The 22,375-nt window shown below is 38.0% G+C and overlaps 1 protein-coding gene across 2 annotated transcripts in view; it reads right to left on the reverse strand.

Moving 5' to 3' along the window:
• The window catches only part of grid1a (glutamate receptor, ionotropic, delta 1a), a 233,530-nt gene that overhangs the window by 11,772 nt on the left and 199,383 nt on the right, over nt 1-22,375 (reverse strand). For both annotated transcript variants that reach the window (XM_016668021.1, XM_016668022.1), the window contains exons 7-12: nt 19,656-19,817; nt 17,547-17,666; nt 9,521-9,622; nt 8,200-8,397; nt 7,435-7,762; nt 3,761-3,899 (exon numbers count right to left, since the gene is read on the reverse strand). In XM_016668021.1, the coding sequence (XP_016523507.1) occupies nt 3,761-3,899; nt 7,435-7,762; nt 8,200-8,397; nt 9,521-9,622; nt 17,547-17,666; nt 19,656-19,817 (1,049 nt within the window). The remainder of the gene's footprint in view (nt 1-3,760; nt 3,900-7,434; nt 7,763-8,199; nt 8,398-9,520; nt 9,623-17,546; nt 17,667-19,655; nt 19,818-22,375) is intronic.

The raw sequence follows: 22,375 nt of genomic DNA on the forward strand, positions 1-22,375 counted from the left end.
CAGCCGTGCCTTCTCTCATATCTACCTCTTCAGCATCGACCATCAGGTTGTAATGACTTGACTTATGCCAGGCCAGGCATATTTTTAGTTATGTAAGCAACACTGAAGTAGAGCCACAATCTCAAATAATAACCATTGTGAAAGCTGTGAGTAGGTTCAACTCAGCCATTTTCTCTGCATGCATGAATTTTATCTGCCAGCACACGGAGTGTGTCTGTGATTGGCTGGATACTTTTTTTTTTTAAACTGATTTTGAATCATGAGTGAATTTCAATATTCCCTCTACTCCACATCTCTAACAAACTCAGAACATTCACACAGCAAGATGAAATGAGGGGGGAAAAGCAAAGGTCTTTTATAAAACACTGATAATAATAGAAAAAAAAAAGTTTCAGACTTTCCAAACTAAATCAGTGATGACAGATAATAGGCATCACTTTAAGTCTTTAAGTTAACAGTAAAAGTGGACTCTGTGTTCTGGGAACATTTATATCACTATCACTTAATAGATTTAACTTGGCATTATGACCTCTGACCCCAAAGCGCTTCACACTACATTCAGTCATTCACTCTTTCATGCACACACATTTACATGCTGATGGCTACTTTGTAGCCTCAGCTGCCCTGAAGCAGACTGTCAGAAGTGAGGCTGTCCTGCGCTGGTGCCACCTGACCTTCTGACCACCAAGGACACAACGACCAACACGGACAGAGCGGGGGTTTGAACTGGCAACCCGCCCAATAATTGCTCCATTATTTCCTATATTGACTCAAATGAGTTTGAATGAGAAATAAACAGAAAAAAGCTACTCTGTCCAGATTACAGCTCCTTTTTTTATTTTTTATTTTTTTACTCTATATGGAGGGGGTCTTAAAAAACAAAACAAAAACACTGTGCATGTTTCTAATTTTTACTTAGATGTTAGATGATCATTGTTGGGAATACACAGTTAGCCATGATTTTACTTTAAACCTGTTTACTTCATAAATAATTTAGCAACACTGGTTAAAGAAAGTAAAAACAATAAATCTGGATTTGGAGTCATAAATTAGGCTAACACACATGCAGCTAATAGACAACGATCAGAACAATCCAAGGTTCTCCTTTAGAACTGTGGCAAAATCGACTCAAAGCCTTAACTCATTTGAAGACAAAGTATTCCTTCTGGGCTTAGCTGTAAAGATTTTATGGAGTTCTTTGCTCATAAAATGTACTAATTGGGAAGAATGTTTCCCTCTGCACTGTTTGTGCAGTTCTTATTCCTGACACATGCCTCCTGAAAATTGTCAAAATCCTTAACTCCTCTCTAAAATATTTTATTCCCCTTGATATTGCAGAATTCATATCCATTAGTAGAGCCACTACAGCTACTCTGTTTTTCACCCCCTATTCTAATCAAAAAATGTTTTTCAGTGTATTTATGCTGTTGTTCATTGGTTTTGGTTTTGATCAAGTAGTTCTTCTAAAGTATCACTATTTTGGAAGAAGAATGAAATATGAGACTGATATTACCCAGTTGTGCATGTCAATGAAACCAGTTGAGACTGAGGTTACAAATTTGTCTTTGACATTGAGTGGATGAACATTTCAGTTTGAATTTCATCAACAGTAAAAGCATTGAATTCGTTTTTGGTTTTCTAAGCCAAATGTACCAACACTTCTTACCCAATTTCTTGTACCCGCTGCCTAAAATCAGTTAATTGTATCTGATTTACTGCATCATCTTGCGCTGTATCCTTGACTCTGAAAAATATTCTTCTCACTACACACTCACTGGAAATGTCTCTCTGCATCCGTGTCGTCTAGAAGAATGAGAGCGGCAGAAGCAGTGTGTTTGCAGAGTTCCTGTACCATCTGTCCCTCAGCTGATGACGGTTCAAACTTCACAACCTCTCCCAATAAAACAGCTGCCAACCTCAAAGGAAGATTGCACTCTGCCTGACCTCTATTTACATCTTTGAAGTTTTTGAAAGTGAAGCTCCGAGAGAGGGGCGAATGCCAAAACAGAGCCATTACATTTTAAATCTTCTGAAATAAGTCGGAGTGCATCCGGAAAATAAGCGCACCGATTCACTTTTTCCAAAATTTTATGTTGCAGCCTTATTCCAAATTGTATTTAAATTAATCAACCAATTAATCAAACTTCACGACAATGTGAAAATGTTCTTTGTGTTTTGAACGAAAGGATTAGAAATAGAAAAGCGGTTGCCGCTGTGGCGCAGGGGTAGAGCGTGCGACTAGTGTTAAAAGTGCAACTGTGTAATGCTGCCATGCTCATGTGTGCAAAAAAAGGTTTCAGGAAAATGTTTCATGTGTTGTTGGTAAAATGCTATAATACCTCATGTAATACCTCGTAATTGCAAATTTTATATAAAAAAAAGTGGCTTGGTTAGCTAAAATTTGTGAGCTATAAAGTGCTAAAGCCCTGTGCTTCCCCCCCCCCATGCAGCAAACCACTATAATCATCTCCAATACAAATGTTTTCCCTGGGGAAACTATAATTATCTTTAATGTAAACACACATCGCAGATACATCCTTTCTTGTTGAATTTTGAGTGGTTGCTTGAAATACCTGAAAGGTCTGGAAAATATGGGTTATGATTTCTATGGAAAGTCACACTGAAATTATGCAAGAAACCTGTTCAGTGTGTTTATCCATCCATCCATTTTCTTTACACCCTTGTCCCTTAGTGGGGTCGGTAGGGTTGCTGGTGCCTATCTCCAGCTAACGTTCCGGGCGGGAGGCGGGGTACACCCTGGACAGGTCGCCAGTCTGTCGCAGGGCAACACAGAGACAAACAACCATGCGCACACACACACACACACCTAGGGGCAATTTGGAGAGTCCAATTAACCTGACATGTTTTTGGACTGTGGGAGGAAACCAGAGTACCCGGAGAAAACCCACGCATGCACAGGGAGAACATGCAAACTCCATGCAGAAAGACCAGGGCCAGGAATTGAACCCAGAAACTTCTTGCTGCAAGGCAACAGCTCTACCAACTGCGCCACTGTGAAGCCCTGTTCAGTGTGTTTAGTCAAATATAATTTAATAATCACTCTAGATGAAAGAAAGGTTAGCTCTTGATAATTCTTTATAAGTGAATAAAGTCTAGAATGCAGCGTCTCTCCCTGCTCAAATATTTTCAAGGACGCATTTTAAAGGTGTCCTTTAAAACGTATGAATCATACCACAGGAATAGTCTCCCACAGATGCCATTTTAAAAACAGCTGCTCTCATGTGTTGTCACAGGTGAGCTATGTGCTGCTTAGCATTCGCTCAGTCTGCTGACATGTCCCCATGTGGCTGTTTGTTCAACACTAGACAGAACCAATGCAATCAAATGTCTTTCTGCCCATTCTTTAGAGAGAGAGAGAGAGTGAGAAGGACATCAGAACAAATTGGATTCACTTGCAGATAACATTTAGACCGAGAAACGGTCGGTTGTTATGCAGCAGGTCAAAAATTAAAGGAGCTTTATAGAAAAAGAAGCTGATCCCAGTAGATGAATCTTTAACCAAGGCTGTTGCATGTGTACCACAAGCTCAAGTATTGAAAATATGAAAAAATAAAGAAATGCAGTGGAGCTGAGAAAAAAAGTCAATTTGTACACCATATGTAACCAGTCGATAACACATCTCTAGAGATATGCAGAGATACAACCTCTCATGATCGCCAAGTTTGAGTGAAATTCCCCACTGTTCGGAAACAAAATATTTTCAAACAGTGTGACAGAAAAAAACAAAAAGACGTTTTACCTGACTGCATTGTCCATGCGTGACACAGTGAGGTAGGCGGCCAGGTTCGCTGTGTAGGACGAACACACGATGAGGGTGAAAAGCCACCAGCTGCCCATGACGATACGCAGAGCCACTGAGCCCAGAATTGAGTCGCTGCCTGCAGGGTTGAGATGAAAGTGGTTTACAAATGCATATCCCATAGAAATGCATATCCCATTTTTACAGATTTTAAACAGGGCGATAAAACATCCCCTCCAGCAGCAGTAGAAGATATTGCCTTTTTTTTCCTCCGAATTAAGGGTTGGATATAACTATCAATATGAAAACTCCTCAAAGTCTTCACAACTCAGACATAAAGACATCAAGTTTATTATTTGAAACATGAAACAATGGTAATAAACCATTTCGAAGCAATGATCTTCAACTAATCCAAAGATTGCTTTTCTATTGACTGACAGAACCAACCACATGGGCTGAAATGGCTCCAATATCTGATTTGGAGTAAATGTCGGCACTGAACCAAGACACCAGATGTGAAATAGAAGTGAACAAAAAAACCCTTAAATACGGCCCAAACTGTACTTCATCGTTATCGAGGGTCTTGAAGTCTGATTTATTTCAACTTATCTGTTGTGATGGTGGCAGGGAAATATAGATTTTACAGCTTCAATATGTAGTGGATTGTTTTCTGCATTTTTTTATTGGTGTTCTATTGGACTCTAGTATGCTCAGATTTTTAAATGGTTTTCTCATTGGTGGTCACATTTGTACAGGTACATATCTTTAAATTAAAATATTGTTGAAACGTTTGAGCAGTTTAATTCAATTGGTGGAACTCAAATTGCTAACACACAGATTGATACTGCAAGCGTTTTTTTTTTTTTGTTTGTTTTTTTCCCTGTTAACTATGTTCACGATTTTGTCTTGACGAGACTCCATGGATTATCTAAGGGTTAGATCTGGTCATTTCTCTGGATAATCAAGCTCAGTTATGCCATCGTCATTGGACAAAGTATTGGTACTTTTGGTCAAGTTCTTCTGGATAAGGTAAAGAAGTGTCTCCATAAAAGCTGTCAGCAGAGAGAGGCATGTCGGGATTTCCTGTGCTGACTTTGAGTTGATAAAACACGGTGGACCAACACAAACGGATAACATAGCCCCTTAAATCATCACTGACTGTGGAAACTGCTCATTCAAACTCAAACAACTTGGATTCTGTGACTCCAGAATCTGCTACCTTGACTTTAAAAATCAGATGACTAAATTCACTTTAGACCAATGGCCTGTGACAGTGGTAGTCCGGGTCCAGGACACGTCTCTGTGTGGTTGCTCTTTAAGCATCGACAGTCCATGCCTTGTGAGTCTTTTCCAAACTTTTGAATGGGGTGGACCTCCCTATCCTCAACCTGGCAGCTTTCCTTATTGCTATTGAACTTTTTTCAGTTCACATTTTTCCTTCCACTCATCTTTCCACTAACATCCAGCTTGAGGTTTTCAGCTTTTGTAGCCCAGATGGTACTCTATGTTTGGAAGGCATTCAGGACAACCTGCAGTCTCAAGATTGTTTGAACCGCGGCATAGCATTTCTGTGTTTGGAGGAAAATATTTACTTATTGGTCCTCCTACATATGAATGAAATTTCTGACAAATCACATTTGGGTTTTGTTTTTTTTTAATTATTATTATTTTACACCATAACCATGAAAACTGACTGGAAAAACACAGATCATTGTAACTGAACAGAACTTAAGTTCAACTGATTTACTCAAAAGACCATTGAAAAGTTACTTTCAATGGATTTCACATGCAACTGGCTTATGTGTAAATATTGTAACTCCACTTTATGTAGCAACTATAGCATTGCTCATTTTTCTTAATATCTTAAAATTTCTAAGCCTTGTTTCTCTCTTTATGTCAGATAAAGAAGCCTCATGTGTTCCAGCAACGTTGCTGTTGAGTTTTAGTAGTAGTCGCCCGTTGTCTGCAAAGGCATAAAAGAAAAACGGGTTTAGAAATGTATGAGGAAAAATGTCATCTTGAATCCTTATCCTAAAACGGAAAGCCATGGAAAATGTCATCTGAAAGTTTCAAGAATATGAAAAGTGATGAAAACATATTTGTCTGAAAGTGTCACAATCGGCACAGCTGAACCCTCAGGAAAGCTTGAAGGGAAAAAAAAAAAAAAAACGAAAGGTCTTGTCAGATGTATCATACTACGGCATCAATCATTTTTATTGCACATGGCTCTGAGTTTGTTTTTATTAAGGTTACTGAATGTGAATTGTCCATGTGCAGATTTAATTGGCTCTAAGCATGCTCCTCAGTGGGACACGCTTTCATTTATGAAATAAACTGATTAAACACTTTAAATAATAATAAAAAAAGGTTTCATATCCGTTTGGTCCCTGGGATGCGTTGGATTATATCCTACCTCTGAATGACCCCCATATGGAACAAAAGAACAGTTCCTACGTGGAAAAAACAAACAAACTGCAGTGACACTCGGTATCTGTGGGTGAACACACAACATAAGCCAGCTAAGTGCCAGCATACCATTATGGACTTCTCAGAATATTAGGATGCCATGTTTCAACTACCAACAATGGCACACTAAGCATCAGCAGTCAGATCCATATCAACGCGTCTTACATCAGCCCCTTAGCTCCTTCAACAAAAAAAAAACAAAAAAAAAAAAGCACTTGAATCAAAAAGTGGCACCGCTGGAACATGAGTCAGAAATGAGAATGTGAAAACGAAGGCAGATAAAAAGGCATGAATTTGGCTTCTTTTAAAATATAGTGGGTGTTGGGTTAAAAAAGGTTCACAGGCACTACGCCAGACTTTGATGGATGCAGTCTGAGCTTTAAAATCGGTCATTTGTTGCGACCAGACGTACCTGGACCGACACCAGATGTAACGATGGGGTGTCCTCCTGCAGAAAGGCACCTTCAAAAATGCTAAGGTGGGCATTTTGCCTGAAATTTTCCATCTACTGATTCAGCATTTGTTGCATGGTGACATCCGCATACGTCTTCCTGTTTATTGTAAGTTATTATACCTTAGTAGTTATGACAGCAGCCGGCAGGGACTCTGCGTGTGTAATGTCAAAGATCAGATTCTCTGTATTAAAAAAAAAAAAAACAGTAAAAATTTTCCTGATTGGCTTAGAAATGCGCAGTTGAATGAAAATGTTTGTTGTTAAATGCTAAAATACTCTTCACATGTTCATCTGCCTTGTTGACCTAAGGTGTTGCATTTATATGCACTGTTAAACAGTGAATCTTTATGAATAGACTTTGATCTGGAAGGAATAAAGGTTATTTTTATTTAAATTATAAGAATACCTATTGATAAGTGAAGCGTAGAATAAAATAACCCTACTAAATTTAGATTATCTTGGAGTAAAACTATAAAAAAATTATACTTTCACCATTTAATAAGATACATTTTTGGATTAATGTGTTTACTTGTAAAACAGAAAATAAAGCTATTTAGGTCCACAGGGGCCTAGGTTCAGACGTCTGATCTCTAAGCAATTTATTATTTACACAAGGTTGTGAATTTCAACTATCTGTAGTTGGAATGCGATACTAACAGCATAATCTGTGTTAAAAGTACCACACAGTACCCAGATGCTTTTGCACATTTTCAAACAAGATTGATAATTTTACTTTTATTTTTAATTAACTGACCTTGCTGCACGAAGGCCCCATAGACGATCCAGATGGCGCTCTGAAGTGAGGTGGAGGTGGGAGGTGGCGGATGGCCCGTGTTGCTGTGACATCTGACTGCTTGGATACGTCGCAGCAGGAAGATCATGATGCCCACTACGGGTATGGCCGCTGCGATGCATGCCCACACGGCCAGGTCGAATGGGGCAAGCAGAGAGAAAATGTTGATCTTTTCCTCGGACTTGCGCATCAGGATTCCCACGGAATAGTCCAGGTAGCGCTTGCTGAAGTCCACCACACTCTCGCGCTCCGGTGTGATGGTGATGGCAGATACGGCCAAGTCAGCTCGCTGTTAAACCCCACCCCAAAAAAAACAGGTGTTTTTGGGGTTTTTTTTGCCAAAACTCATGCATTTGACCAGTATTAGTTTGCCATTTCGTGACATTTAGGATGTTTAGCAATTTGGTATGTTTGTGTTTCTGAAACAACTCGGCCTCCAATTGCTTGTTTATTCACTCATATTTTTTTTTTTTCTGAATACTTTTCTGTACAAAAAAAACAGGAAACAAAACAACTGTTAATTTTTGGACTATTCAGTGCAGGTCATTGTATCAGTTTCTATTTAGGTTGAACTGCAATTTTTGCAGCCAGATGAAGATAGCTTGTGAAGTGATGGTCCGATGCACAGACTCTTCTTCCTAAACTACACAATGAACTAACTTTTAGAAATATAATTTCAGGACAAGCATAGGAATTGCTCTCTTCATGCAATCAAAAAGTACAAACCTTTCCAATGAGTTCTCCAATCATGCCATTCCAGGACCCATTGGGGAGAGCCGAGCCGTACTTCCCATCGCCGACTTGGTAAATATCGTACTTGAAGCCCAGGATCTTGGCGAGGCCGTCCAGGACATCGATGGAAAAACCTTTGTATCGTTTGGGTTGACCCAGAATGTTTTCTGCCACCATCACAAAAGGTTCCTCCTGTTTTTAAACAGAACAATCTCAGATCCTTTAAAAAGCAGGTTTCAGATGATGTTACGTTCCGGACATATTAATATTGAGAAACATAGTTTAAGGCCGAGTTTCACGCTCAGACTCTGAGAACCAAGGGTGCTTTTACTCAATCACAGACGCGTCATTTATCTCGATGCACACAAATCTAATGGTTGGGATATAGAGCTGCAAGCAGGACACGATCAGTCATCATAAGATGCCTTCATGAAAAGCTTCTGTATGTTCTCCATTAAACTTCATCTTCGTAAAATTGTTTCCTTAGCAACTGTTGATCCATAACAAATGGCGCCATGGCAACTGCTATGGTCCATCAACGGGAAAATTGTCATTTCAAATTTATTGCCCCCCACCCCCCCGCACCCACCCCATGGCTCCCCTTTATGAGTGGAAGTGTCATGGCAGTATTAAATAGGTGGAGCGAAAAGAGCCGAGCGGGGCGGGGCGGGGGAGGGCAACATGGAAAGAGGAGAGGTGTTAAAGTGGGCAGGGGCAAATGACTTGATGAAGTGACACTGCCAGGAGAACGCCGAGCAGAACTTATGTGAATAAATATGGTGGAGGTAAATCATCTGTGAAAAGAGGAAAAATGGAGGGGAGGAGAAATGATTGAGGTAAAGGACGAGGGCAGAGACTCTGTGGTGAAAGAAATGCGGTCTTACTTTTAGAGACGCTGCTGTGCTTTAATCGTTTTCAGATGCATTATATTTCCGAGACAAGTGAAGACTTGTTTTTGCAGCATTGCAAAAAAAAAAAAAAAAAAAAGCATGTGGAGCTGATGCTTGGTGCGCTCGCACACAATGATCTTATTATTATTTGAAATGGGGCATCATCAACACATTTCAATGCACCTTCCTCTAAACTACTGATGACTTTCTAAATGAACGCTTAAGATGTGTGAGCTGCTGGGAGTTTTATTGTTTAACTGTCCTCTTAAAGTATGATTGAAACCGATCTTCAGTGCTTTTAGTGTGTTTCATAATCCTCTGGTGTAAAATTCAACCTCATGCATGTTGGTGCTTACCCTCCTAACTGCATTTTTACTCCATTTGTTGACTTGGGTGGATAGATTCAGTGACTTTTCACAGCTTACCAGTAACGTCACAATCTTGAGAGTCACTCCCTGCATGCCGCTCTCTATCCGGTTCTCCTTGAGGCTTCCGTTCAGGCCGCGAGTGGAGTCCCACGATGCCAGCTACGGGCCGAGAGCAAAGAATCAGATAGGTTAGCAAAATTAACTGTGTAAAAATGGAAATGCAAGTATCCTCTAATGGACAAAGATGCAGATAAATGTTGTGTTAATTATGTTTATTTATTTACGAAGCACATTAAAAAACCGGCAGCCATTACACAAAGAGCTGTCCGTAGAATAGCTGCATGAAGAAAAAAAAAAAAAAAGATCCATCACACACATGTAAGTCAGGAATCAATTTGCAGAAGAAAATTAAAACAATTCTGCTCACAGTAATTATCCCCACATTATCGACCATTTTTAATTGATAGTGAGTGGTCCATGTTTGTTTACATCAACCCGCTCCCAGCAGTGGAGGGTGATTAACCGGTTCACAAGAAACGGGACCCTCGGTTGTGAAAGGAGTCTGCACCCACTCTTTACGTCTAACTACACAAAGTGTGCAAGACTGTTAAAATAACAGGAGAGCACTTGAGGTTCACTTCATGCTCCCCAAATTAATCTACCACACATCCAGTCTGAGCCTTCGACGTCCCTTTGAGTGCCTTGGGTCCACACAATCCTTTACTTTTTAAACTTCTCATTCCACATGGTCAGCCTCTGGAGCCTTGTCTCCGGTCTTCGAGGCTGATGTTTGTTAAATTCTTAATCAGCGCTGCCGGCTGGACAAGGATTCTCAAGGATTCGACACGTCATTTGGAGTGGCCTTTGATTTGAGCTGACAGAACAAGACTCGTGGCCCAAGGTCAAACCACAGTCCTTTTGGGCTCCAGGAAGCACCGAGCTATTTCTCCCTCCGACTGAAATGACCTACACCATAGTGAGATAGAAAATTTGTCCAAAAAAAAAAAGAAGTTTTTAAAAGTTTTGTTTTTCTAAATGGATAAATTCCCAGGTAAATAGGTGGATTCCAGCTTTTCAATTTGAAGATGTGCTTTGAAATCTATGCGCTTCCTAGAGTTGCATATTGTCAAGGCCAACATACAGTGACAGTAAAGAGAAATCTGGATTAACAGACTGTATGGCTACCACCTGTACTTTAAGCCCTGAAGGATTTGTACCGATCTGAAAATTTGAAGTTCAGAAATCATTAACCTCAAAGAACAAGACCGATTTCATTTGATTAAGCTCGTTTTCATTTGTTAAAAGTGGATTTTTTTATTTTACTCATGTGATTCAATAATAATAAAAAAAAATCTTCAAACATTGCTATCTGTAAGCTTTAGTACGTTCGGCTATTTTAACGATAAAGTGTCTCAATCTCTGCAAAATAGCTCAAGCTAGGCTAGAGGGGATCATTTGCAAGCAGCATTCTTGTTGTAAATTTTCAGTGGATTTTGGTCCGACTTTGGCTGGGCCATTTCTAATCCACTTTCTTAAAGGAAATCATGTACGTTTTAGCTTCTGCTTCAAAATGATGTGGTACTTCGTGTTGCTCTGTCACCACCTTGCATTAAACGTGGCTGTAGAGAAACAAGACATTGGGAATATTGAACGTTATTTTTAGACAGCAAAACCCTCAGATAGATCCATTGTATCTTGCATAACTTTCTAATTTGTTCCTTTAGCCAATTAGCACTTGGGACGTGAAAGCTTGGTGTGTTTTTTTTTTTGTTTTTTTTAAAATTGGTTTTCTGTGCTCTTGTCTTATCTCGGTTCAACTTTGAGGGAAGTACACAAGAACAAGTATATCTGTGTCACCAGGAAGATCCGAACAAACAGTCTTGAAATTACAAGCTGTGCATTTGAAAGAAATCACTACTTCTGATACACAAAGCAGCAATAGAGGCATTCAACTGTGAAAGAGAAGCATGTCAGGCAATTGGAGCCTGTCGAAAAACGGAGCTAAAATTTCATTATCAGCCTGTTTTGTCACAACTGATCCGCAGAACTCAGTGCAGTTCATTGCTATGTATAGCTTCACTGCAAACTCATTGATGAAGTGACTCTTGTTAACGGCACACTAGCTAATGAGACATATACATCATTACTGTATATGTCCCCCTACAAAGTGTCACTCAGTAAATGTTTCTTCTAAGCACAGTAATGATGTCAGCTAAGTGAAGATTAGTGCATGTGCAGCGTAAGAAGCACTTTGCTGCACGGATGTATGTTGATGTGAAAGTAGATTGTGAGTCACGTGTGAGTTGTCAGCACACACCTGCTGGTGGGCAGTGTGATGATGTCGGCTTATTCATCTGTGTTGATGTTGACTGATGTGCCAATAAAAATCTGACGTCCACTAGGAAGCCGTTGGTTCTTTGAAAGGTGGCAAACTGAACACTACTTAAAGACCAAACAAACGTGGCATCTGACGGTGCCCTGTGTTATGGGGCCACTTAGACATAAGTGATGCAAGTTGGAGTCTTTTCAGATTCCCAGGACTTCCTCTGCCTCCATCAATGTGGTGTTACAAGGTTCATCATTTGTCCTGTTTCTGAATATTTTGTTAATGGCAATTTCTTTTTTTCTCCTGGCGTTCGGGAACTTTGCCATGTTTCAGATTTCAGGTCTTTTTTTTTTTTTTTGGTATATTTTTTTTTTCTACAAGTGCTCATAATAATTCTGCCCATCTGTCTACATGACTGTGCTGTGTGTTTGTGTTTCAAAGTGTGCACTGAGGCAAAATGTCAGTGTGCACTGGCTGCCTCACAGGGGGCTATTTTCTCCATGAACAGTTTTGTCCTCTGAAAAACACTGAGCAATCCTCGCTCTGTAAACTGAAGAACACTAAAGAGGAACACTTCTACTTCACAGAGCTTTGCTCACCAGCGCGCCACTAGGAAGGTCACAAACAATAAACATGGCAAAGTCACATCACCTGCAATTACACAGGAAATGTATGGCCATTAGTTTTTATTAGGCTAATACTTTGAACATGTTCCGAGGAAAATTCTTCTTCAAAGAGGAACTGGACGTCGGCCTAATTTGAGGAATGATGTACAGTGGTTTGCAAAATTCTCCAATCAAATCTTTCAGGCTTTAGATATATTTGAAATGTGAGGTGAAATTACAAACATAAAGTGATGCATTTAGTGTGTAGGAAAATAAAATAAAAAATGTGGAAAGTGGGAGATGTACATGTGGGCTTCTTCTTTTAGAAAACATTGAGCAAACGGACCAAAGATGACATACAGGAGTGCGTGGAACTAAGCGTACTTTTCTAAAGTTTGACATTTCTGTTTAAATTATCCGTAGCAGCAGAAAATGAGAATTTAGGCATGAAAAGATCCATTTGATTTTCATTATTAAATAATCAATATTATGAGTACAACTGAAAATATAAGCAGTAATTATAATTGCTTGCATGACTGGCTGGGTAGTTTGTTCGCATTAGTTTACACAAGATAGTGACCAATTTAAGCACTTAGCTGAATGTGTTTTACACGACAAATTACTGGTGGTGTTGGATATCTAAATTCATCAGGTTTGAACTGAAACCTAAATAAATTGGCTGAAGGACGCATCAATGTTTTTGTTTTTTGTTTTTTTTCCCCAAATTGTTTCTGGATTAAGAATGCTGACTGAATTACATATATGCAAATTATTGTATCATCAAACTCCTACTTCTGCTTTCAGTCTGTCACATTCACAGGAAATTTCCCCAGTGAAGAGGAAACAACAAAGAGCAGGTACATCAAATGATGTACATTTAAAATAAACAGTTGCAGGGACATTTTTTTTTATTATTTTTGACAAGGAGCAGATGAAAGAGACTATATTGGCGTTTGTAGAGGTATTTTCCTCAGGCTTAATATTTTTACCTTTTGATGGTAAATGAGCTTTTATGTATCCAGTGGAGTGTCATTTTAATCTTTTTTTTTTTTTTAATTATTTTTACAAACTCAGACAGTTTAGACTTATGGCCGATATAACTGTAAAGGTGAACTGCTTACATTAATACATATTTTTTTACAGATCTGAGTGAGTTGCCATCTGAAAATATTATTGCTAATACTGTGATTATCCATTGCAATATGACTCTAATATTGTTCACTCACAAGATGTGTTTTAAGGAGCTCACAGTAATTTTTTAATTGAGACGTTAAGCACTACTAAAATAGACTCATTTTGAAAGATTTGTTTCACTTTGCAGGTGAGTATTTACTTATTATGAATGTAGCAAGTAATTGGAATTGCACCAAAACTTTTAATAACATGAAAATGAGTCATTGAATAATAATAATAATAAAAAAAAAGCACTTACTTGTTTTTAGTTTTTGTGCACCTGTGGGAGAGATTCCACGCAGCCAAGGGACATTTTAAAAACACTACGGAGCCAGAAAGTGCGTTTATAAAAAGCCACGCTTCCCGGCACTGTGCAAATTAATTGTTGGATCAACACTCCCATCAGCCCCCCGCAGATCTATTGTTGGCAAGAGAGAAGTGCCCTTTGGAGAATATTTAATGTCATTTGTGCTTGATGAGTCAGTGAGGAATTAGTTTGAGCAGTGGCACGAATGTGGCAGCTTTAAACCGCTGCGTCATTTACATGCTGCTTGCAGTGCTGCACATTAAAGCTCATGGGGAAACCCTGCATCCATTATCAACATCAGCAGTGGCGTCTTGAAGGGTGATGATGGCCAATAAGAAAATTCTGATCCTGATAATCTTGTGACTAATAAACACAAACACTTGATTCATCTTCGGTGTATTAAATACTAGTTGGCTCTCATCAGTGCAGAATGTCTAAATATGCTTATTTTGGAAAGATGGATTTTGCTAGATCAGCTGGGTTGTTTGAGTTTTAAGGCATTAAAAGTAGAATGTTTTTATTGACTTATTATGACAACTGAGCTAAAATTCACCAGCACTTTGGAAGAAAATGCTGTGTTTTTGAGTGAGTTATGTCAAATTTAGAAGTAAAAATGCATATTTTTTCTTTAAGTATAACTGTAAGAAGTAAACTCAAAAATACATTGGAATGGTGAAACAACTAAGGTTGTAAAAAACAGTTAATGCATGTTAGACATCTAGATTAAAAAAAAAAAAAAACCCTCCTGACTCACCTTTAAAATTTTGCCTGTAAATGTTAGATTTTCCACAGGCAACCAAAATAACGATTTAAATGTGTTAAATTCACGATTCAAACGAGGCTGAACAGCCTGGACTGAAGGTGCAACAGTGACGTTATTTACAAAACTAGACAGAGCAGATCGTATTTCTAGAGGAGGAACATAACCAGGCTTTAATAAAGGCTGGTGATGTTCTAGAAACTGCTCAGGAACCTTTGGAGATTATTGTGCAGGGAAGGATTCCTAACATAAAAAAAAAAAATCAAGTCACGACAACGCCGAGCATCCTCTTCATCAGACTAGTATATACAGCAACAACGTATTTTCAAAGGCTCCTTCAGATCTGACGTAATGCCACTACAGAAGAAACTGTAACGGCAGGTTGGAAAGGATTCATTGGGCAAAGATGATTGCCAGACATTTCATTGACAAACGGCGTTTTGACTAAAGTCCAAAGGGTTGGAGTCCCATTTGATGGCGTCTCAACTAAAGTTCTGCAGCTTTTTATTTCTCTTTCTCACTGTTTACGTTTTAATGATGTTTTTTAAATCTCTTTCTCACTGTTTATTACATGCTGTTTTAATTTTAATTATGTAAAGCACTTTGAAATGCCTTGCTGCTGAAATGTGCTATACAAATAAAATTTGATTGATTGATTGATTGATTGATTGATTGATTGATTGATTGATTGATTGATTGATTGATTGATTGATTGATTGATTGACTTCAGCTTATCCAACTGGTAAACCCCAAAGATCAGAGAGAGAGAGACAGAAAGAGACCACAATGACTGGATCGGGGACTCCTGGATTCGATTTTTCTTTTTCAGTGCAAAGATTTAAATGCTGATGCGTCTAGATTTCATTCGAGAAACATCTGAGTATGAGATATAGAATGAGAATTTAATCATTTTTACTTTAAGTGTTAAAAATATGATTTTGTTTAACGACAGTCCCGTTGAAGAAACATTTGAGAAATGATCTACAGCACTATGCACGCCAGCAGGAGCAATTACATTCAAATAAGCCGACTTTTCTCCATGAGAGCTCAATGTAAGCTGGAAGTCATTAGGAATATCTGCTTTAGAGACGAGCTGACACATCAATAAGACCAAACCGGGAAACCAAAACAACAACAACGGTATCGATCACTCTGCATCAGCAGTGGATGGTGCAGAAATCTCACAGTAGCCATTCTGGAAATAGTATTTCAGTCTTCATTACAGTTTCTAACCAGAAAGACGCCTCATCTAAGAGCCATCAGGCCAGGAAGAAAATGGACTGAATGCAGATAAATGATGATGGAGCGGGAGGAAAGCGGGTCTGAAAAATGAGAGTAAAAGGTTAAGAGAGACTAGAGGAGGCGACCACAGAGGAGAGGTGAAAGAGGGGGAGGCCTGGACGTTAGGAAATGTAAAACTAAGAGGGGGACGAAATGATAAATGTGGTGAGGCCTTGGCAGGGGCAGCACACTGTGGAATCACAGTTTCAAATAAACAAGAACTTTGGTTCAACCTGCAAAGAATATCCTGCAGTTATATTTCCTTTTAAGTTGTTTTGGAGTAAACAGTACGGTGCGTGTGTACAGCAACTCCACACATTTCTGTCTGTTTTCTAGCAGTACTGCAGGTACACAAACATACCTGGTAATGAACAGCAGCACTGACACAGCGCACATACCTTTCCTTTATACCTGCTGCTAATGATCTCCAGAGACATGCACCCAAATGTTGCCATGTTTCCTGCTGCTCCTGCATTTGGCTGTTTGGACGTCCCATGTGTATTAATGGTGCATTTATAAGTGGGCCTCTACTGTTTGCAATGGGCTCTTCGGCTGACTAACGTGGATGTGTCTTCGTTTTTTAATGTAAGTGCGTATCTTGCTTCGTGCTAATGATAATGGCCGTGTTATGATGAATTGGTTTGAATGGCTTTAGTCAGGCTGAGTGGTGATTAAATCTTCATTAATGCTTCTGGTCAGTCCTGCTCTACATAGATTGCCAAGAAACCTGATTCTTCTTCATTCGGGGAGAAGTCCCTGACTGAATCAGGACAAAAAGCGACAAATTACAGTTGATAACGGAGTGCACAAATAACGCTCTCCATCTCTGTTTAGCCACATGGTGAATGCACCGTCAGGGACTTGAGATTTAAAATGAAGGAAGTTTGCAAGTTGTGTGTTTCGTTTATTTTTTTTTGTTTTTTTTTACTTTTGACTTTGAAAACTAAGAGTTGTGTGGTAAATCTAATATACTAGCATCTTTGTGAAGCTCAAAAAGTCCAAAATGGGCTTTCTGACACCTTTAAAGTTAATATTAAGAACAATGAGCAGTAGATGATCCAGACACAGCTATTCTGTGTGTGAAAGTTATGGTTCATTCTCAGAAGAATATAATAAAAACCACACATATATTTGCAATTCTGATGCCACTATCACTATGCTAGACCAAACTTCTAAAGATCTTTTATGTCCAACAAAATGGGTAAAAAAAAGAAAAAGTTTGAATAGAAAAAATATAACCTACAGGTCTAATGAACATGTACCTAATCTAAAGTATATTTGCATGGGTTACTAAGAAATGGCTAGTTGGGTAGTTGTATTGAGACATACAGGCCATTTTCATCAAAAGTTCTCTCAGCACCTTGGACAGCCATGTAAGTCAGCACAAAATTGAATCTAGCCACTAAAAGCCTCCTGAATGGACTTTCATAAGGAAGCTCTAATTGACCTGTCTTCAGCATATTGCACAGACCATACAACCGGGACATGGCACAGACGCTATTCTGTACTGAACTAAAAGCCGTGGCTTTTCTTTGAAACAAATTGCATGAAAGTTATTTCTGACACTCGAGTTGCTGGCTTGCCAAAAGGAAAATATGTTGGAAACTATACAGGGGAGAAAACAGACTGACCCGTTTCACATCTTTCACAAATGTCTCACTGTAGCTGGTCCCAAGGATCTCAAACTGTACGTGGGAATTGGAGCCTTCGGCACGGAAGTCCATCAATCCGGTCAGGCCGCTGATCCGTCCCTGTTGCAACAAAAATAATAATAATAATAATAAAAAGCTGTATTTTTTTGTTTTTTTTTCTAAAGAAGCATGTTGATTTCAGCCTGGAAATAAAACAAAAAGACAAGAATATTAATAAAAAAATATGATCTAATAATATTTTAGTAATGATAGTAATGATAGTAATGATAATGATCATTACTTACAACATGACAAATGTACAAACTACACATTCAACAGAGGTTCAGATTTCCTTCGTTTTATCAACCCCAACATTTGCCTTTAAACATTTGAGCATTGCTTTTACACATATTTCAACCTTAATGTTTTTTTATTCTTCATTTTGAATAGGATTCACTCATTTAAAACAAACTATTTTGCCTGAAATTTTTTCACACTTGAAGCTATTTTTACATAAATTTTCCTTTGAGGTCTCTGGATATTTAAGGCAACAACAATTACGTTTTAGTTCAGATGCAATTATTATTTTTCTATCTATCAAGTCCAAAGATTTTGTTTAATTTTGTGAAAAATTACACTTGCAATTAACTTTATGCACATTTCCTCTGCCTTTTTGTTTTGAAGGGTAAAAAAAATAATTGGTATTGGTTTCATATACATTTCCTCCAAACAGTAGGTGAAGATGGATGTATAAAAGAGCTGTACCACACCTGAGTTAATTCGTTAATTCAGCTTTTCACTGTGTACAATAACGACACAGCCATGTTTTATATGATTTAGCATAGATGCAACTTCCAACAGAATTTGCTGTGTATAAACTCAAGAAAATCTTATATAAGACACTTAAAAGTTTGTTGGCTGATTTTAGATAATATGAGGCTGCATATTTTGAATTTCGCTTCACTTGGATTTTTCAATAGGGCGAGAGATGCCATGTTGAATCTTTTGGAATAAAATCAATGTGTTACAGAAGAACAAGCATAATTTTAAGATTGCATGTGGTAACAAAGTAACACTATGCTCCCTGCATTGTTTGTTCAGACCTCACTGAGCCATCTGATGTCACACCTAAAATTAAACCAGCACCGACCACTCTGTGCAACAATAATAAAAATACATTATTAGATTGAGGTGGATGAGATCAAACTGCTCTCCGATATTGGGGGCTTTTTTTTCATTGAAAGAACTGAGAAGGCCACATAAATATAACAAGATCAAAGCCCGGAAACTGCCATAAATCCATCCTGAAACCAGGGATAGAGTTTGCATTTAATAATCAGCTTCCTCTGGGCTTTCAAAAAAAAAAAATATATATATATATAAATAATTTCCATGTGCAGGATTGTGCTTCATCTGTTAAAATAGTTTGTTTGATTGTACAAGCACATATTTTCTACTGTATTTCAATGAATCCTATATTTTTAATCAGAAATGTAAAGCTTTTATGAACAATTTATATCTACAATATTGTTTTTTAAGTCAGCTTTATTTGCACACCACATTTCAGCAACAGGGCAGTTTAAAGTGCTTTGCATGTTAAACACATAACAGGGTAATCAATTATATTATGAACAGCAAACAGTGAACAAACATTACATTTAATCAAATACTGTCATCAAACTGATCAAGAGTAATCATCGAATATTGAATAAAGATGAGAATTAATGTTCCAGGCATTATTAATCTAACCAACTCTAGGTAAGTGGGGTTTTTACCCTTGATTTTTTTCCAACTGTTTTGAAGTTTTCTTGAAATTTGTTACACATTAGAGGAGCATAAAAAACTGAATGATGCTTCTCCATGTTTGGTTCTGGGGATGCAGAGTCGACAACCAGAAGACCTGAGTTTGCATAAAAGACTTTAAGAAACACTCAAGGAATGTAAAGCTCATGGTGTAAAGCTCAAAAAAAGTCAGAAAATAACATCTTTAGAACGTTCAATTAAAATCAAATGTATCAAAGGCTCTACCATAGCCTTTGATACAATTACAAAGACAACACTGCTTGTTACCAAGAAAAGTTTGATTAAAAAAAAAAGAAGGTCTTTTACCTTTTGAATGGTGTCCAGCATAGACCATCCTCCGTTCCACGGTTTTGTGGACTTCCTCATGCAGTTTAGACTGGCCATACTGTGCCACTTCCTGTCCTCCAGTTTCCTATAGAAGGCATTCGCCAGCATCAAAACACTATCATACAGGTAGAGATTGGACACCTGTTGGAGAGAAAAAGAAAACAAAAAAAACAACTTCACTTTAAGGAAAATAACTTGGCAGCACAGAAACGATTCAACAAAGAAACTATATTGTAATTTTTTGGGGGTCCCAGAAGACAACCCTTCTGAAGAGCACAAGGTTGAATAGATTTTTTTTTCCAGGTGTACATGAAACATGTCTCCCTACTTGAAAGTTTAGGCAAACTTTTTGTTCTCTTCTTCACAAAACTCAACTCGTCTCCTCTTTCGTGTCTTGTCCACTAATTTTATTTTCAGGATACTCTTCGGTGAGTTGGTGAGATTTAATTGCTGTTCTGCCTTGGAAGGCGATGCTCTTCTTGCACAGTAAGAGGATTTCTTATGATAAAGTAGGAAAAATTTAATGGTATTTTGGAGCGACATGGTTAAATTTACTCCTCATATTGGACTTTAGTATTGCCAATCATTCAACCATTTCCGCCTCATGGACACAGTGGTGGATCCTTCCCGGATTCAGCCCGGGTGTGACAATCGATTTAACACTGAAGGTTTTCTAGGTCAATTCAAAGTAAACTTTCCCTGAGAAAACTATCATTGGGAACAATATTGGCAGCTACCCCTGGCATTCAGTTCGTGACATTCTTAGAGTTCCCACTCCAAGCCTCTCTCGTTGGTAGGAAATTCTCCGAATCGGCTTCGCTCGCCTCCAGGTCAGTGAGTCAGGAGCTGAATCCAGGTGAAACTCAGTTCAGTATGTCTCAGGTCACATAAAAGCTACTTAGCTTCCAATGGAGTTTTGAGCTGCCATCTTTTAACCGTTAAACTATTCAGATTAATGATTTTACTGCCATTACCGGATATATTTAACCTCGTTTATGTGAATTATTGAAGACGTTGGGTGCACACACCACATGGTTCGGCCATCTGTATGTTGTGATGATTAACTGTACAATTAGCATTTCAGTAGAGCCATAGGGAAACAGCTATTCCAGTCATGATCGACTGAGTCAAACAAAAATCTTAGAACCGTACAGGAGGAAAGCCAAGCTATTTCAACCCCTTTCAGAAAATACTCCAAGCCTGATCTTGAACACTCACCATCTCTGTGTGATTTCCAGGTGGACTGAAATAAATGACTGTCACAGAAATGATACAGTTTTTTTTCCCAGTAATATTCTTTGTCAGTGGTTAAATTAACATGGTTTGACCTATACTGAAGAAACATTTAATACCACACTTGAGCTTGTGGCATCTTTCTAATAAATTGATTTTGTGGTGATTTTGACACGAATTTCAGTGGAACATTAATTAAAACAAGCTTCCATAGCATAAGATAGCAATTTACTTAGTTATGCTGGTAATTCCCAAGAAACACTGCTGCAGTAATTTGTATTCATAGGCATCCATGTCTCTCATAATTATCTTGCCAAGGGAGTTTAATATACATTGAGTTGCATACATAATCAGTTCATATTTGCAATTTCTTGACATTCAGCAGCTGCACAGTGTGGCTGAATATTTATACTATATTCTAAACAGAAATCAAAGACAAAAAAATATGGAATTTAATTAGACTTATTCAAGAAATTACCACTGTCATATCAGCTATAGGAGTCGTTTTGGCTACGGAAAAGTGCAATAATTATATAAAAAAAAAAAGAAACAACTAATAATTTAGATCAAAATTACTATTAGTAAATTAAAAAAAATAACTTAGTAATGTAAATACTTTACCAGAACCTAAACTACAAAAATACAATTTTGTCTGATATCAAATTTAGCCCACAGACGGATCTCATTTGCACACACAGTGGAGATGTGGAAGTTAGTGTGAATCAAAAGCAGGTGTTTATTTTAGTTTTGATGAAAAAAGAAAAAAAAAAACTCCTAAAATATTAGACAACATAAAATAATATATTAATCTTGTATTTACACCCTTGATAATCCAGAGCAGAATCACTTGTCGTTTAGGATTACAACTATTATCCATAAAACAGGCATAAAGATTCACCATGAAGGACTCCCAAGAAAAGAAAAGACAAGAAATCATTTCAGATATATTAATGTAGTTGTTTCTCTAGTGCATAACATGGGGCTCAGTCCTGAAATGAACACGAGTTCATGGTGACGTATTCAGAAGAACAAATGACAAACTTAACACCACGGTGCTATACTGGACATAAAGTCATAACTTTTGCTTGACTGGCCTCACTCCTGTAAATCTATAGTAAATGTTTTTTTTTCTTTTTCTTAAAATATTGATTGTACGTATTTGTTTATTTAGATTTTACACACACACAACCAGAGGCCTGTGAGCAACGATGCCTTGCAAAACCACTGACAGTGCCTCATCGTTTTAACTTATTTTTTTAAGCACCAACTTAAACTTTATTTACTGAGATTTCTATATGATAAATATCCAGAATACATATTGTAACACATACAAAGATTTGAAATTACTAATTCTGTTATGCATTTGTACACACCACCCCTTACTCTGAATCCCGCTGTAAATCGGGTGTTACAGTAGGTCACGTCTGGCACAGTGCTAGAACGGGCGAACCATAGAGATTTCAAAC

Source organism: Poecilia formosa, unplaced genomic scaffold, assembly GCF_000485575.1.
Source record: "Poecilia formosa unplaced genomic scaffold, Poecilia_formosa-5.1.2 Scaffold12, whole genome shotgun sequence".
Lineage (NCBI taxonomy): Eukaryota > Metazoa > Chordata > Actinopteri > Cyprinodontiformes > Poeciliidae > Poecilia > Poecilia formosa.